The sequence below is a fragment of the Aspergillus heteromorphus genome (assembly GCF_003184545.1).
Source record: "Aspergillus heteromorphus CBS 117.55 chromosome Unknown BO70scaffold_6, whole genome shotgun sequence".
NCBI lineage: Eukaryota > Fungi > Ascomycota > Eurotiomycetes > Eurotiales > Aspergillaceae > Aspergillus > Aspergillus heteromorphus.
Genome location: NW_020290411.1, coordinates 692,152 through 709,596, shown reverse-complemented (window position 1 = coordinate 709,596; position 17,445 = coordinate 692,152). Strand labels below are relative to the sequence as shown.

General features: G+C 52.2%; 4 protein-coding genes across 4 annotated transcripts; 3 read left to right on the top strand and 1 right to left on the bottom strand.

Annotated features, from left to right (window-relative positions):
• Positions 1 to 544: 544 nt before the first annotated feature.
• Positions 545 to 7,173, top strand: BO70DRAFT_360223 (proteasome activator BLM10). Its single transcript, XM_025542726.1, has 4 exons — positions 545 to 638; positions 717 to 1,222; positions 1,274 to 6,674; positions 6,738 to 7,173. The coding sequence occupies exons 2-4, from the start codon at positions 792 to 794 to the stop codon at positions 6,798 to 6,800; spliced, it is 5,895 nt and encodes a 1,964-aa protein (XP_025401489.1). The 5' UTR covers positions 545 to 638; positions 717 to 791; the 3' UTR covers positions 6,801 to 7,173.
• A 440-nt stretch (positions 7,174 to 7,613) lies between these two features.
• On the top strand, positions 7,614 to 7,996 carry BO70DRAFT_394487 (uncharacterized protein; the record flags this gene model as incomplete). Its single annotated transcript, XM_025546467.1, has 2 exons — positions 7,614 to 7,922; positions 7,958 to 7,996. 2 exons carry the CDS (start codon positions 7,614 to 7,616, stop codon positions 7,994 to 7,996), a joined length of 348 nt encoding a protein of 115 aa, XP_025401488.1.
• Positions 7,997 to 8,500: 504 nt separating this feature from the next.
• BO70DRAFT_427524 (H(+)-transporting V0 sector ATPase subunit a) lies at positions 8,501 to 11,533 on the top strand (the record flags this gene model as incomplete). Its single annotated transcript, XM_025547893.1, has 4 exons — positions 8,501 to 8,626; positions 8,700 to 8,778; positions 8,863 to 10,331; positions 10,387 to 11,533. 4 exons carry the CDS (start codon positions 8,501 to 8,503, stop codon positions 11,272 to 11,274), a joined length of 2,562 nt encoding a protein of 853 aa, XP_025401487.1. The 3' UTR covers positions 11,275 to 11,533.
• A 781-nt stretch (positions 11,534 to 12,314) lies between these two features.
• Positions 12,315 to 14,086, bottom strand: fbp1 (fructose 1,6-bisphosphate 1-phosphatase). The gene is made up of 2 exons (XM_025542725.1): positions 13,561 to 14,086; positions 12,315 to 13,485 (listed from the first exon to the last, which is right to left on the bottom strand). Exons 1-2 carry the CDS (start codon positions 13,686 to 13,688, stop codon positions 12,546 to 12,548), a joined length of 1,068 nt encoding a protein of 355 aa, XP_025401486.1. The 5' UTR covers positions 13,689 to 14,086; the 3' UTR covers positions 12,315 to 12,545.
• Positions 14,087 to 17,445: the final 3,359 nt, after the last annotated feature.

The window sequence follows — 17,445 nt, the reverse complement described above, 5'->3', positions numbered from 1 at the left end:
AGTAAATAGGTACCTTGGCAGTATCCGGACAGGACTTAGTGAAAGGTAGGTAGGTCGGTCGGTCGATAGCTAGCTAGCTACTAGACAGACAGACGAATGTAAGAGCGGTGACCGCGAAAAGGGAGCCTGTGATTTGTTCCGTTCGCCCTTTGAGATCCTCCTTGGGCTGTGATTTAATGGGCTGTCGGAAGCGCGATGCATCGACCCCAGGATCTAGCCATTAGTACGTGCAATCTACTGCGGTGTTTAATGGTTGGGGCCCGATTCTTAGGCTGCTGACCGTTACGTCGTCGGTCGCCCGGGGCATTATGTCATCATCGATCTCACAAAACTGAGCCAGACTCAACCATGATACCTCTCAACACCGGATTGCTACGCGTGAGCTCGAGTTGTCCTCAACCCCGAGTGAATTTCTGAGCAGAAGAGCATTTACTCACCACACACGTGTCTCAGACAGAGGACACTTGACACTTTGCTATTGGCCCCCCCCCCTGTCTGTCGCCCTTTGAAGCTGTTCTTTCCGATCGCTTTACTAGACGAGACACCTACTAAATCGTCCATGCGAAGACTGGCCGTAGGTCACTGTTTGGGCATCGATTCCTGCAGCTTAGCAACTATCCACGACCTTCATGTTTAAGGTGCGACCCTCGTTTTCGCCCCCTATGCTTTCCTGGTTTCCTTGGTGATAAAGCCTCGCTGACCGACCTGGCCCCTAGAACTCCCCCGAGCCTCCTCCTCCTACTTCCCATACCTTTGCGCCCCAGTAATCGCCCGACTGACGACAATCAACGATGGATACCTCCGGTCCCAAGGCCATCCTGACGTCCGACAATTTTCACAATGTGCAAGAGATCTCCCGGGCTACCACGCCAGGGGGTGAGCCAGCAGTCATAAACGGAGACGGTGAGCAGAAGGCCCGGGTTCGCCCCCGTACATATCCGTATTTCAAATATCTCCCATATCCGATCGAAAACGAACGTGAGAGGGAACGGTCCCTACGAGAGATCTTGAAACAGCTTTATATCGCGGTGGAATCGGGCGATTTCAGTCCCGGGGCAGTACACTGGACGCGGGAGCTCAGAGGATGGCTATCACTCAAGTTCGATCCTACCCGCAAGGAACGGATCAACCTTGTCAGACTATACTATGAGCTGTCGCTGGCCCCTGGAATCGATCCAAATGTTTCCGAGCGGTTTTCGAGCATGTTCATGCTGCTAACCAAGTGAGTCTAACCTGTCTCTGCCTATCGTCTCTAAGCTGACGCCGGCGCCAGGCGCAAGCATTATCTCAGACCGGTCAAAGATTTAGTCCTCGACTGGAGACCGCTATACAGGGAGCTGAAGTCCTTCGTGCTGCCCACCGAATCGGGGCTTGTCCATTCGACGAATCTCAAGCGGAATGTCAAGACACTGACAAAGCTGTGTGCCTTTGTTCAGCTGTACATCGACCCATGCGAGTTGCCGGCGATGCTGGAAGAGTTCCTCCCTCACTACACGACGTCTTTCTCGGAGGGCGCATTTGTTGTTGTTGGGTTGATCAATCTGCTGCTTCCGACCTCTCCGCCGCCCGAGGATAGGGAAGATCTCCTACCACATCATTATTTGCCTACACACTTCCATCTTTGGTCACTAGTGAGTCGATCAAAGACCTTCGATGTCACCTACCTCGACTATCTTTCCCGGCTAGCTCGAGACTCATTGCCTGCCAGTCATATACCCTTCTCGGAGTATGGATTGTTCAGCAAGGAGCAGTCGGCGCTTATCTTTACAGCCATTCTCAGGCTATTGGAGATCCCAGTCGGGCAGTCGACTTCACCCTACAGTGCCCTTGTCGATATCTCCTCTGGACTAGGAATCATGCTTGATCGAGACACGCGGAAGCACCCTGTTGCTCATCACATCGCCAGATGGGTGGTGATGTCACTCTCCCCCGCATGCCTTGAGGCTGAAGAGTCCGTCCTCACTCAGCTCGAGGGTCTTATACAAGCTGTGGAGACCTTCTTTCACCCCTCCAATTCGGGAGGTTGGACTAAGACGCTGGCCCAGCTGGTGTATTACCTGGCCGACTTCTTCGTGATGCGTTGGAATCGTGAGCAGAGCGGGGAGATGGAAGTTCCAGAAGAGCGAAGGTTGAACGAGCCCCTGAAACGCCGCTTTGTGCTATGCCTGCGCGAGGTCATTTTCATGGGTATCTTCGCTAAGAGTGGCACTGCCATGAGCTTCTCGTTATCCACCTTGCAAAGCTTGGCCTACCTGGAGCCACATCTAATCCTTCCCGGCGCTCTACAGCGCATATACCCGTCTCTTCAAGGTCTTGTGGAGGTCCACCGTACAACCTCGTCGCTCCGTGCTCTTCAGGTCCTGTCGCGCATTATGTCGAGGACCAAAGGCTACCGCTGCCACATGACCACTCTGTTGGGACTTGCGCTGCCCGGTATCGATGCCAACGACCTCGAAAAGTCTCTGCATGCGCTGTCATTCATCCAGTCCGCATGCTACAATATCCCCATGGCCGACCTGACAAAGGAAGGAGACGATGTAAACTGTAACATGCTTGCAATGCAATGGGTTACTGGCGAAATGGAGCGGATGGAAGAAGAGGGCGTTGCGGTGCAGCTGAACTACGAAACTGAATTGGATGATGTGACAGAAGAGATGATCCTTCGCTCCTCAACATGCGGGTTCGGAGATTTCATCGTCTCATTTATGGGCCGTGTCTTTACGCTTCTAGAAAATCTGCCCGATGTGACTAGGGTGCGGAACGGATCTCCCGAGGAGAACATTGTCAACACTCTCCCGGCCACTTTCATGCCGCTCCTGTCGTCCCTTTCTCCTGACCTATACGATATTGCTCTGACGAAGGTTGTCGATTTCGTGTCGAACCATGTGATCCACCAAGCTCGGGACGCAATGGCCTTCATTTGTAACTCGGTGTGCAAAGTGAATCCTGAGAAGGCTTTGAAGCGCTTTATTCCGGTGTTGACACAGGCTATTCGTACTGAGATTGATGACAATGGCGCCGGATCAACTAGAACGACCGGAACAGATGTTCTCCCTCGCGATCGTGGTCTGGTGTGGAACGTGAGCATGCTGAGCATGTGTGTCGTCCATGTTGGGGATGCGGTGCTCGCTCACAAGAAAGAACTCTTCGACATAGCTGCTTACATGCAGCAGAAGTGTAGGGGAATTCCAACCGTTCATATCTCCAATTTCATTCACCATCTTCTCCTCAATCTCACGGGGACATACACTTCAGACTACAAATTGCATGAGTCTGATATTGTCGCCAAGGGTATAACCCCTGAGCTATGGAGCTACCGACAGGATCCTTGTAATCTGAATATAAAGTGGCATGTCCCGAAACGCGAAGAACTTGAATTTGCCGTCGATCTTTTCCAGAACCAGGCCCAGTCTGCTCTCAAGCAGCTAACGGCACTGACCAACGAGACTTCCACTGTTAAGCGTGATGGAAGCGGCAAAGATTGGTCCGATGAGGTTACCAGAAACTTGATCCTGCTTCGGCTCATTCTTTCGGGTATCTCTGTGCTTTTCGATTCAAAGGCGGCATCGACGACAACACTGACCGGGGCGTCTGATGTCCCCAGTGATGTTGGCATGACAGATAAAGACATGCCGAGCGACGATGCTATGGAGGATAATGATTCTGACGATGAGCTCGACAGCTCGGATGAGTCCACTATTCGGCCATGCTTCGTATACCCTACAGGCTATCCATTGCTTGAGACCGATCAGATGTACGTTACTATCCACCAGATTCGAGAACGGGCAGGCTGGGTTCTTCATGAAGTGCACAGATTCCTCTCGGACAAGCAAGAGGATGACGTGCCCTGCTTCGCTGCTCTCTACTCGGCTTACCGGTCCTGGTTTTCCGACGTTGGAATCGAGAAGTCCGCCCATGTTCTCGACAGGGTGACCCGTCTCCTTGCGGCCGACATACATCCGTATAAGATGAGCGGCATCCGCAAGGATTATCCGCGCCCTCTTCTCGTCCGCAGAGCCAACGTGTACCACTTACAACGCTTGAGGAACAACGCATCACCTCGACGTCGGTCTAAACTCGATGAGATCTTGCTTCTGGACATTGCCGAGTCGTGTGTCTCCGTTTACACAGAGACCCGCCGCAACGCTCAAAATGCGGGCGAATCCGCTCTAAAGACTGTTTGGGGCGCCCGTCTCCTCGTCATCCCACCCCTTCTCACGGCTCTCCAGAAGGGCATCAGGGAGAACGACCATGCGCTCATCAAAGGTGCTTTGTTTTCTTTGCTGCTCGGCAGTGTTGCCAAAACGGTCGGTCGTCATTGGAAACACACCCCTACCTTGGTCAGGACTTTCATAGAAGCAAGTGCTGTCGACAAGCCGTCTGTGCAGAGAATCTGCTCGGCTGCTGTTTTCCAAATCATGGACTATGGTCGTTCTATGGAGAGAATGGCTATCCTGGATCGGGACATCATCGAAGCAATCGCTCCAAAGGTCCCTGTTGACGCTCATATCGCAAACAAGCGGGCTAGTATCAACAAAAAGCGTGTTCTTATTGAGAAGAGGAAGGCTGATCTGGCTGAAGAGCTTGTGAACCTTGCGAGGGTATCTCATTGGAAGGTTGCCAGTCGTGCTGCTACAATCGTCATCACCATGGGCCTGAGATTTGATTATATCGCCAGTGAGAACCTCGTGGACCTGGTTACTCACGGATCCATTGATGATCACCCCGGCCTGCGTGGTATGTACTCTCAGGCGCTCATCGCCTTGTTTACGATGATCGATGTCCGGGCAATCTGCAATCATGACTACAAGAACTTTATCCTAGGACGCCAGCATTTCCCTTCCAAGGTCAAGGTTGCCACCAAGCGGCACGATGAAGGATGGACCGAGGAATACCTCGCAAGCTTTGCTAATCCCGAAGCGGAGTACTACGTTGATCATGACTTCCCCGGCTGGCTGGTGTGGGCGGACAGCATGCCTGCCTATAAGTCAAATGTGGCACGGGATATTGAATACGACGATGTAGAATGGAAGGTCCGGGAGTACATGGGTAAATTGTTCGACAGAAAGTGGTTCTCCAAGTTTTTCATGTACTTGAAGCAAGAGCCACGGGACCCTACGGCCGACAAGTTCCGCATGCCCTGCGCAATGATGCTTCTCTACGCCTTTGAGTTGATGCTCCGGGATGGACTCACAACTGCTACCTTCAAGGAAATCCAGGAAGAGATCGAGATCGTTTTTGAGGATGGCAGCGACAAGCACCAGCATCGGGCTACTGCTGAGATTCTTGGTGCTCTGGTGAGCTCTGTGGCGGACACAAGCGTAGAGAAGCGGACCATGGTCTGGGAATATGCCTTCCCCATCGTGCAAAAGATATTTACCGATGGCCTGACTCCCGAGAACTCTGGTTATTGGACAACATTCTTGCATATGATTCTCCAGTGCCGTGATCCTCGAAGGGCTTGGCCGTTGGTCGATTGGCTCGCCAGCTTCCGGTTGGATATGGGGACGAACGCCGCATTCAAAGAAAGCTCCAAGATCAATTTGCTACACCAGTCTATCATCGATGCAGGGTGGCACTTCCAGCTCGAGAAGCCGATCATTGAAGATTTTATTGCTCATCTCGATCACCCCTACAAGGGCGTTCGCGAAGCGATGGGTCAGACGATCGCAACGATATTCCGCACCAGATACCACGAGTCATATGCCGACCTCAAGGGTCTTCTCACAGCCCAGGAGTCGGCATCCACGGTTGGCACGTACCCTTACCTTCCGACAGAGGACTTTACCAAAATGCTTCGCGGCGTCTTTGAGCGCATTGAAAAATGGCGACATGAGAGAGTACCTGGTCAACAGGCACCTTCTTCTTACACGTCCGGCTGTAAGACAGTTCTTCTGTGGCTCGACTCTACCCTTTCGTCCCACGAGTGTACACAGCTGGTTCCCTTCTTCCCAGATCTGTTCACAGGACACCTCTTGCACATGATGGATGTGAAGGAAGACCCGGAGCTCCAGTCTCTGGCATACCACGTCTTCCGGCATTTACCCAACATCCCCTATCCTGCTGAGCAGGACTCTGGGTTCATCAAAACACTTATCCACATCGGCCAGACTTCGCCATCGTGGCATCAGCGCCTGCGAGTCATGATCAACATCCAAATCATATACTTCCGTCGTCTGTTCTTGCTCGCAGTCGGCGATCGTGACAAGCTGTTTGAATGTGTGGCAAGCATGCTAGAAGATCCCCAGCACGAGGTGAGAGTGGGGGCATCGGCTACGCTTTCCGGAATGGTTCGTTGTTCGCCTGTTTCTCTCCGGCAGGCGATGGTCAGCCGGCTCAAAGCACGGTTCACCAAAGGACTGGCCGAGAATCCTCTCCCAAAGAAGCCAAAGGGCCTCCGCTCCGGCCTGTCCACCCCCATCTCCTCAGGAGCTGGTACCCCGACTCCCGAGCACACGCGTCTCATCATTGTTCGGCACGGCGCTGTCCTTGGGCTCGGAGCTCTGATCCAGGCATTCCCATACAACAGTCCGCCACCGACGTGGATGCCCGAGGCGCTGACTACATTGAGTGTTCGTGCCGCAAGCGATCCAGGCATTGTTGGCTCGAGCGTCAAGTCTATCATCAGCGAGTTCAAGAAGACCCGGCAAGATACGTGGCATATTGATGCGAAGGTTAGTTGTCGCGAACATGCCGATCTTACTTATATTGAATAATCGCTAACCCCTTCTCTGCAGGCTTTTACACCCGATCAGCTCGAAGACCTTTCTGGAGTGCTTTGGAAGAGTTATTTTGCATAAAGGATGCACGAGAAGTGACGATCATTGCTGTTGTTTAATGAGAGTGATGTGCGCTGTGTTTATTCCTTCTAGACATGCTTGACGCCTACAAGATCAGTTTGGGTTTGCCTGGGCTATAGTACTGTCGGATACTGTTGAGATGGTCATTCAGCATTTAGTAGCATGTTGGGGGATTATCATGATCCAAATCCACCGAGAAACTTTTAATTCTTCTACTTTGAGCAATATGTACTGCTTGCTTGCTTGCTTGTTCTGTCCTTGTGGTTCTTGTGTCCCCATCACATGTCTGCCCACCATTCTTTGTGCCAGATAATAGTCAGCTTGCATGAGTAGAGTTAGCCAACATCAGACATCTCACGAGGTTATCAACTCACCATCCTGGCTTCTATACAGAGATCTACCAATCCCAATAGACTATCAATGCAGTGGTAGTCATCCCCCGCAATCCAGTATGGATTCAACTATGCGAACCTGGCTAGACCTTCACAGTACCACGCCACATCCAGCCAACTCGTCATAGATTGTCGGGCTCTACTGGTGTCTTCCATACTAGTCAATTGCTGCTAGCCCTCTGCCATTCGAATCGCCAAATACTCGTTTACACATCAATTTGATCATTGTGCTCCCTATTCATGATCCAGCCAGACCTTCAAAAAAAATCTATATCCCGCCTGCCCTCTAAGATTGGAGATCTTATAACCCCCTGCTGTGAAATAAATAGCCATAGTCCATCAAGACAAACTACTACGCCATTTCTCCGTCCATCTTAAGCCATACTCGCAAGTTCCTACCTTACTCCAGAGGTCTTTCGCAATGAAGCTCTACCTAATTACCCTCCTAAACCTATCGGTGGCCTACCTCGCCACCGCCTCGCCGCTCACTATACAAATCGTCGGCGAGCACAGTGAGTTCGCCCTTCGTTGCTCACATGTATCTCTTGCATTGTCCAGCGGCAAGCGCCGTGATACTGAACCCATCAAGACTCTCCTCAAGCTGGCTGCGCCAGTGATGGATGTATCGAATCCGAGGGGGTATGCTGCCGGGGCGAAGGGTGTGCATGGTGCTGTGAAGAGTATATGTTTGAGTGCCTCCCGGACTCGGTTGGTAGTTTCTGGGGACATTGTAAGTATGTTGGGTTTACTGCTGCGCCGCGGCAGCAGCAGCAGCAGCAAGCTATTGATGGCAGATATCACTAAGGTGGTGGTGGTATTGTTCTGCGGGCTTGCTTCGGGGTGTTTATCGTTTTTTGCTCCGTGGACGGATACGGATGGGTGGAGGGTTTGTTGCTTGAGTGCCATTGCCATTTCAACATGGTCGGACCTCTGCCTGTTGTTAGTGTGTATGCTCAGACTGCAGCACGATGTGATGTTGAAACATGACAATGATGAGCAGGACTCCGTACGGTGTAGAAGTTAGTGAAGTCAGGAAATAAGGCGTGTCTTAGTCAGCCGAGGTCCCGTCATCGCACGTGACCGCAAGCAGCCACGCGGCTCTCCGGGCGTCGACGCAGCATCACACCAACCACAGGGGCTCTCCGGACGGCTTCCAGTCCTCTCTTTCAGCTAAATCTCGGCCGCTCAGGCTTTGGATCCCTATCGTTATCTTGCAGGTACTTTGACAGTATCTGATATTGGCGCTTCCGCGCACGTTTATCTCTGTTGTGGTGGAAAGGAACTGCTCCAGGCAGCTGGTCTTTCACCATGGCTCCGAAGGACACCTTCTTCCGCTCGTCGGATATGAGCTTGACCCAGCTCTATATCGCGAATGAAATCGGACGAGAAGTCGTCAGTGCTCTGGGAGAGCTTGGCCAGGTCCAATTCAGAGATGTGAGTCCCTGCCTGGTATTGCGTGCTGGCTGGATGGATATGGATCGGAACTGACGTCGGTCGGTCTTGTTAGCTCAACCCCGAAACCAATGCTTTCCAACGGACTTTCACGAAGGAGATTCGCCGCCTCGATAATGTGGAGAGACAGCTGCGTATGTTTTGGCATTGCGAGATGATGTCTTCCCACGTGTTAATGTGTTGATTGCCGATGATCTAACCCGTCCTCTCCACGATAGGCTACTTCCACTCCCAGATGGACAAGGCCGGCATCCCCATGAGGTCTTCGTCTGAATTCTCGGACACCCTGGCGGCTCCTCTGGCTTCTGAAATCGACGAGCTCGCGGAACGGAGCGAAAGCCTCGAGCAACGCATCGCCTCCCTGAACGACAGTTACGAGACCTTGAAGAAACGTGAGGTGGAGTTGACCGAGTGGCGCTGGGTGCTTAGGGAAGCTGGTGGTTTCTTCGACCGGGCACACAGTCACACGGAGGAAATCCGCCAGTCCTTTGACAATGACGAAGCTCCTCTTCTCCACGATGTCGAACAGCAGACTCACCGCGGCACGAACGGCGACGCGCATGGCCAGCAATCGTTCCTTGAGATGAACATCGGGTTCGTGTCCGGTGTCATTCCCCGGGACCGCATTGGCGCCTTCGAGCGCATCCTGTGGCGTACCCTGCGTGGTAACCTTTACATGAACCAGTCCGAGATCCCCGAGGCCATCATCGACCCGACCAACAACGAGGAATCCCACAAGAACGTCTTCGTGATCTTCGCCCACGGAAAGAGCATCATCGCTAAGATCAGGAAGATCTCTGAGTCTCTTGGTGCCTCCCTCTACAGCGTCGACGAGAACAGCGAGTTGAGACGCGATCAGATCCATGAGGTGAACACCCGCCTCGGCGATGTGGGCAATGTCTTGCGTAACACCAAGAATACCCTCGACGCGGAGCTCACCCAGATCGCTCGCTCGCTTGCGGCGTGGATGATCATTGTCAAGAAAGAGAAGGCTGTCTACGATACGCTCAACAAGTTCTCCTACGATCAGGCGAGAAAGACCCTCATTGCGGAAGCGTGGTGTCCCACCAATTCGCTGGCCTTGATCAAGTCGACCTTGCAAGATGTCAACGACCGTGCTGGGCTGAGCGTGCCTACTATCGTCAACCAAATCCGGACCAACAAGACCCCTCCCACCTACGTTCGGACCAACAAGTTCACCGAAGCCTTCCAGACTATCGTCAATGCCTACGGTATCCCGAAGTACTCGGAAGTCAACCCCGGATTGTACACAGTTGTCACGTTCCCCTTCCTGTTCGCCGTCATGTTTGGTGATTTCGGTCACGGTGTCCTGATGTTCTTGGCTGCTTCCGCTATGATCTTCTGGGAACGCAAACTGCAAAAGACCAAGTTGGACGAGCTGACGTACATGGCCTTCTACGGTCGTTACATTATGCTCATGATGGGTCTCTTCTCCATGTACACCGGCTTGATCTACAACGATATCTTCTCCAAGTCGTTTACCATTTTCCCCAGTCAGTGGCAGTGGCCGGATGATATCAAGCCGGGGCAGGCGGTTGAGGCTTCTTTGAAGGGAAGCTATCGCTACACTTTTGGTCTTGATTGGAATTGGCACGAGGCCGAGAACTCTCTCCTGTTCTCGAACAGTATGAAGATGAAAATGAGTATCTGTCTTGGTTGGGCTCACGTAAGAACCCCCTTCTAGCAAACACGTGGGTTAACAGAAACTGACCATTTCGCAGATGACTTACGCTCTTTGCCTGCAATATGTCAACGCTCGGCACTTCAAGTCGAAGGTTGACATCATTGGTAACTTCATTCCCGGCATGATCTTCTTCCAGTCCATCTTCGGCTACCTCGTCCTCACTATCATCTACAAGTGGTCTGTTGACTGGCATGCCATCGGCAAATCCCCTCCGGGTCTTCTGAACATGCTTATCTTCATGTTCCTTTCCCCCGGTACCGTTGAAGAACAGCTCTACCCAGGCCAGGCCGGTGTGCAGGTTGTTTTGCTCCTCCTTGCGGTCGCTCAAGTGCCAGTCATGCTCTTCTTCAAGCCCTTCTACCTCCGCTGGGAACACAACAGCGCCCGCGCCCACGGCTACCGCGGCCTCGGCGAAGAATCCCGAGTCAGCGCCCTCGACGACAGCGAGCTAGACGGGCGGCCCCGCGACAGTGTCGCCAGCGACGGCGAAGGCGTGGCCATGATCGCGCAGGACCTCGGCGACGAGGAGCACGAGGAGTTCGACTTCTCCGAGATCATGATCCACCAGGTCATCCACACCATCGAATTCTGTCTGAACTGTATCTCCCACACCGCCTCCTACCTGCGTCTGTGGGCCCTGTCTCTCGCCCACCAGCAGCTCTCCATCGTCCTCTGGGACATGACCCTCGGCGGCGCCTTCGAGCAGGAATCCCCCGCCATCCGCGTCATCATGATCGTCGTCACCTTCTACCTCTGGTTCACCCTCACCATCGCCATCCTCTGTGTCATGGAGGGCACCAGTGCCATGCTTCATTCCCTCCGTCTGCACTGGGTTGAGGCCATGAGCAAGCATTTCATGGGTGAGGGCTTGCCTTTCGTCCCCTTCAGTTTCAAGACCCTCCTTGAAGAGGATCCTGTCGATTAGTCTAGTCTAGTCTTTTCTTGTATCGTACAGTCTTCTCTTTTCTTTCTCTTTCTGTTTCTGTTTCTTGAGAAAGAACTTTTGGATTAGCCATGAATGTTCCTAGGAACCAGACCGAAACTTGTTATTTATTTATTCTATTCCCTGTGGGAATCAAGAATAAATAAAATCTAGATCTGAGTGGTGTCGCTTATCCATTTTTCTTCTCTTTTTCTTTTTTGGCTGTGCGAATAGATGAACAGGGAATATATATAATATCCGGTAAGGTAACTTAAATTGTATAAATGCCTTCCTTAGTTGCCTGCCCTGCCTTCCCCCCCCCCCCCCTTTTTTTCTTTCGAGTAAATCAATAAGAATAATTGTAAATGCGTAGATAAAAAACACAACTCAACTCAATCACCATGTATTTATTCATTTCTTTGACCAAATCCTTACCAAAAAAAAGGGGGGGTTTCTTTTCGTATCTTTTGAGAGAGATACTGTAACTAGTAAGTAGTAGTAACAATGCGAGTTGCATGTTGGGCAGATATATATTCTGCCTCGGCCGCTATCTATCTACCTTGACCTAGCTACCTATCTATCTATCTATCATATGTATTACCCGCTCAGGAAAGGAATCTTTGCCGAGTCGTATGAGGGATTATTTGTTCCACCAATAGCAACGCAACGGAGCTTGTACGACCGTCGGGGGCAAGAAAGAAGTCGTATAGGAATTATTTATAGATACGGAGCTAGTAGTTACCAGTCAGTAGGTACCAAACTGAGGGAGGAAGAAGTGAATAAGTTTACAATTGCTTGTTGGGATTAATTAATATTTGGGAAGAAGTTGAGATGCAAAGAAATTGAGGGGGGATAGATATGAGGCGGGGGAGGGGGGAGGAGCGGGCATTCGCCCCGACCGTACGGAGTACGGAGTACTCCCGTATCCTGTAACTCATAAAACTGACTGGACTGACGGGGAGTGATAGTTTGGATTTTAATTTTGTTTGTTTATGTTGTCTCTACAAGAGGGAGTGTTCATTATTGAATTTTTTTTTTGGCATTGAATTTTTGGTTATTTAAATATAATCGTAGATCATGCTAACCCTGAGACAGTTGTCTGGTCAGGTAGCTTAGCTTAGCTGGGGGTGCGGTGCGGTGCTGTGTTGTGCTGTGCACACGGACCGATTTCGCGATAAGGATTCATCCATTTGCTTGAGTCGTAATAAGAAAATTCCAACCGGGTGGGGTACTGTACTGTCCTATCATGCGCGGATCATTCATGGCGGAGTGGTTTATTTCTTGTGCTTGTTGTAGATGTCGATGATCTTCTGGATTTCGTTCTTCGAGCCGAGGAAGACACCGCTGCGGTCGTGGATGTGCTCGGGCACGACGGACAGGAGGCGGTCCATGTGCGAGTTGACGGCCAAGCCGCCGGCGTTCTCGAAAAGCATGGCCATGGGGGCGCACTCGTACAGGATACGCAGCTTGCCCTTGCGGCTCTTGGTGTCGGCCGGGTAGGCGAAGACACCGCCGTACAGGAGGGTTCGGTAGGCATCGGCGACCATGCTACCGATGTAACGCGCGCTGTACGGCTTCTGGCCCTCGCCGGGGAACTTCAGCGAGTGGAAGTAGGCGTTCACCCACTCCTCCCAGTACATGCTGTTACCCTCGTTGACGGAGTAGATGGCGCGGGAGTCAGGGAGCTTCATGTCGGGGTGGGTCAGGATGAATTCACCGAGGGAGTTCTCCATGGTGAAGCCGTTGACGCCGCCATTGCGCATGGTGATGACCAGCTGGGCGGACGCGCCGTACATGGTGAAGCCGGAGGCGACCATCTCGGTGCCAGCACGGAGGAGGTCGTTGGCGGTGACCTTGTTGTTGGGTCCGAGGACCTCGTCGGGCAGCTTGAAGATACCGAAGATGGTACCAACCGAGACGCCGGCGTCCAGGTTGGAAGAACCGTCAATTGGGTCGCAGACCACGGCGTAGCGGGCGTTAGGGTGCTCGTCGAAGACAATAACCTCCTCTTCCTCCTCGGATACGAGGATACGGCACTTCCCGGAGCCCTTCATGGCGGAGATGAAGATATCGTTTCCGATGACGTCAAGCTTCTTCTGGTCATCGCCGGTCGTGTTCGAGGACCCGGCCAGACCAGTCAGGTTGATTAACGACGCGCGACGAATATAGTAGGCAATGGACTTGAATGCGAATTGCAGAGCGTGGCAGAGCAGTCTGGTAAGGCGGGGGAGGGGGGGGGCCCATTGTTAGATCTTGTGTTTGGGGGGAGGATGAGGGGGTGGCACTCACGTGAAGTCACCGGTGGCCTCGGGCACCTTCGCCTGCTCTTCGGTCAGGAATCGCGTGAGAGTGACGATGTCGGTGTTAATCTTCTCCTGCCCGACAGGGGGAGCACCGCTGGCGCTGTTTGAAGACATGTTGTGGGTGTGTAATTGGAAGGTGGTTATAGACACTGAAGGAGGAGGGGAGGAAGAAGGTGAAGGTGTCGGAGCAAGCGCAGACGAGAGGTTTAAAGTAAATTCGAACCTCGGGTCAACGGGGAAAGCAGGAAGATGCGGAGGTGCCCAGGGTAAAGGATAAAGGATGGTACGGGGGGGACGGAGAGGGGCGCTGGTAAGCGGTTCTTATATGGAGGAGGGACAGTTGGCAAGAGAGAGAGTATAGTATAGTATAGCTGCAGGAGAAGCTGATCTATCGCACGCTCCCTGAGGTTGGGAGCATCCTTTAAGGCATCCTGCCCGGCCAGCCAGGGCCAATCTTTTACCGAAAGGGCGTTTGTGTTCGGGACAACGTCAGAGAGCAAACAGGGACCGTCGGCATTATTGACGCAATGGGTGGATTGGGGATGGTTTTCGTCATTCCAGCGGGTGTTCCCCCCCCCACTCTCCCACTCTCTCTCAATCCGAACCCGGTTCCGGCCCCTTCCCGGCTTGTTCTCTGGCGACTCCCGACTCGCCCCCCGAGTTTCCCCGCGCAGTCTGGATGATTCCTTCACTGGGAGTAGCACCAACTAGTCCTGGTGCCTGATGGAGTCTCGACCCTCTCGACCCTCTCGACCCACGCAGACCATATCCTCCATCGATAATAATACGAGAGGCACTGGGAAGAATCAATTGTCTATCCCACCGGACAATCCAGATGCCTGAACGGTCTGGTACGCCTTCACTCCGGCATGGGTCGACCCAGACTATTGAATCCATCGGTCTTATGATTAGGAGGACCGAGGAAAATGTCGCATCCTCGCATCGAGAATGATATCCCACGGCCCGGTGCACCTCTAGGCAATCATAGCGGGTGGATTCTCAGGGTCAGCAGACACGCGAATTTTGGCAATCCGCGTCGAACTATGCCGGACTATTCGAGTCTCGCCCGTTCTGTCCGAGACCCGATGTTGGATCCTCCTGGGGGGACGGGATATAACCGTCTGCTCTATCGATCGACAAGGGGCAAATGTCTTGCATTGGAAATCTGTCGTGTGAACAGTGAACAAGGCAGAAGAACGTCGGGCAGTTCGACCTGCGTTAGTTGCACACTGTGTTTCCTGTCATCGCGACGACAGCAGAAAGCGGAAGGTGAGGCGGGGTCTGCTTACCGCTCTCGTCCCCGCCTTTGGAAATAGCCAACTGGGGGCAGAATTTACAAGCACATGATCTCATTACATAAGCACAACCGAAGTCTGCGTTCTCTGCGTTCTCTTCGGGACTAAACTGAATCCAGGCTAGTTTCTCGGTAAAATTAGCTCCGGTGGGAAAGCTTTAAAAAGTTTCGTCGCGGCTTCGATTTTGCTTTCTTTCCCACAACTGCAAGACACTGCGATCGCAGTCTTCCTCTTATGCCCGTGGAAGCATGCATCGCATACGCGTAGAAAAGGAGCCATGCTCTGGATTTGCTCACCTCTGTTGCTCAACTGACATCTCGCCTCGATGACTAGGACTATTGGTAAGTGCCTCAGCGCGACAATCCTTCCCCCTCCGATGCGAACCCTCTTTATGATGATACCTACAACCACATTTCAAACTAGAGTCTTTGACCCCTTCAGGGAATGAAAACTCACTTGTTGCACGTCAGTCTGATGCTTTTCGCTCAGCTCATGTTTTGTCACTTGAGATTGATTGCCTTGGCACGGTGCTAATGTCATACAGATACTGACCAGACAGAATTCCTTGCGACGACCAGAACACCCATCGCCATCATCAAATGGTATGTATATCATCGTGTTCCTTCTTTCCCTTCATTCCCCCTTGACTCGCATGATGCTTCTTTTTCAAATATATACGCTGGAAATTACCGACTGAGGCCTTCGGGTCATCGACGATACAATTGGCTAAATCTGATCCGAGTCCATTACATTGCTGTTGTTTTTCTTCACACGCATTGATGATTAAAAGCTAACAGCTATAAGATTGTCTACAGGTTTCGTTGCAACATGCTGATGATGGCGACCACATTGGACGGTAGAGGGTAAGCTTGTTCTCCTTTCCTTCGACACAACCCCCTTCGAAGATGAAACGGCACTGGGCTCCGACGGCATCAAAAGATGTCCGGTCATGATGGATACGCCCTTTTTGCGGCAGGCCTAGAAAACCTCGCCCACTGAGATACATTCTCGAGCAATGAGATTTGTTCATACCGACTTTTGGCTTGAAGCTAACTGTCAACCGCAGTGTGCTATGAACACACTCCGACAACTTTACCGCCCACTAGAAAAGGTAATTTCCAACCAGTGTTTTCTTTATTCTGCCCCACCCATAAAAGGATGATACCCTAGATGACGAGTCTTATTCGAGTTTTCGATGCAGACAACATATTTTTTTTTATACCATTCATGCATTTCTGAAACCCTTCTTTTAAACAAAACGTTTGTGCAATAAGCCAAAACAACTGCTAATGCAATTGCAGTATCTAGACAACTCCCTGCCAATCTGTACGTTGCCACCTGTTCTCAGCCCGGCTCCTCTCGCACAATGATGAAACGACACAAATTAAAGACAAGCATATGTCCTAGTCAGCTTGCTGGCAAAGACGATAAATGTCATGCCTGATCCGTCAATATGTCTTCATGTGTTCACTCACACGCGCATCCCCCGGATACTAATTGTCGCGGTAGGTGGATGTAAGCTGTGAGCGAGAAGGGTTAGGTCTTTCAGTCAAAGCGTGAGTCTTGCCCTTGTCTATTCTTCTTCCCGGACTCCCTTTTCATATGATGAGTTATTCAAATTTTTATCACGACGGTCAACATAAATATTTTACCTTGATGACCACCGCCTGTGACAGGGCATTGATCTGACAAGAGTCTTCCCACTATTTCTCATTGCATTGCAATTTATAGTCGAATTCTCGCTGACATGACTACTAGTGACTTGACGTGACCATCCGCCGAAGCCAGGAACCTGCTCACCGCGGGACTGGGGTTGTGCGACATGCTGGCATGCCTTCCCAACCAGGATCCTCTATAGTGTGCAGTAGTTCCGAGCTTCCCCAAGCTAAAATCAGAATTGAATCATTGTCCCATTGCCGTTATCCGCCTCGCTTGTAGGGCCGTTTGCCACTGTGTAATCCCATGTAGGCGCTTGGTTGCCTCTGGCCCGCGGAGTGTGGACAATCCATTCGCCCTCTCGCGGACCCTGTGTGATGATGATGGAGGGATGTTTGGACTACTGCACGGGCGGACCACCCTTAACCCTTTTGGCCCATCGTTGGATGTGACGGCGATGCTGGTTTGCCGGGCCAGGGCTGGGCGACAGGGAGGGCGGAAGGCAACCGGCCTCTGAGAGGACGCGGCCGGGGGCGGTTAAGCGCCAGCACCACGCCGTCTGTGATCAAACCGGCCGGGCTGCAGCTGGCGTCCTGCGTCCCTTCTCTGCAGAGTCAACCACTGCACCCTTTCCCAATCTCTCCTCTCCCGTGGCTATTTTTATCCTCCCCAGCACGCATCTGCCATCTTACAGTCCTATCGTCCCCCCTCCCCCCCCCCAATCCCCCCAGGCCCTAAGTGGATCCATCTCACGATGCCTCTCGACCGGACCATACGTATCGTCTGCTCGGCCTGCAAGCCTCCTCCGCATCTGGTTGGACTAGGGCCCTGTGCAAAGAATAGAAATCCGTCTGCGCTTCAGCTCTCTGACCTTCCCTCGACTGCCCGTCGCGTTGGCAGAATCTAATCTCGTTTCCCTC

Excerpts from the sequence above, each read along its gene's own strand:
- BO70DRAFT_360223 (XM_025542726.1), top strand. The coding sequence starts at position 792 with ATGGATACCTCCGGTCCCAAGGCCATCCTGACGTCCGACAATTTTCAC. Across the intron at positions 1,223-1,273 it reads ATGTTCATGCTGCTAACCAA|GCGCAAGCATTATCTCAGAC; the intron begins GTGAGTCTAACC and ends CGCCGGCGCCAG. Across the intron at positions 6,675-6,737 it reads CGTGGCATATTGATGCGAAG|GCTTTTACACCCGATCAGCT; the intron begins GTTAGTTGTCGC and ends CCTTCTCTGCAG.
- fbp1 (XM_025542725.1), bottom strand. The coding sequence starts at position 13,688 with ATGTCTTCAAACAGCGCCAGCGGTGCTCCCCCTGTCGGGCAGGAGAAG. Across the intron at positions 13,486-13,560 it reads GAGGCCACCGGTGACTTCAC|ACTGCTCTGCCACGCTCTGC; the intron begins GTGAGTGCCACC and ends CCGCCTTACCAG.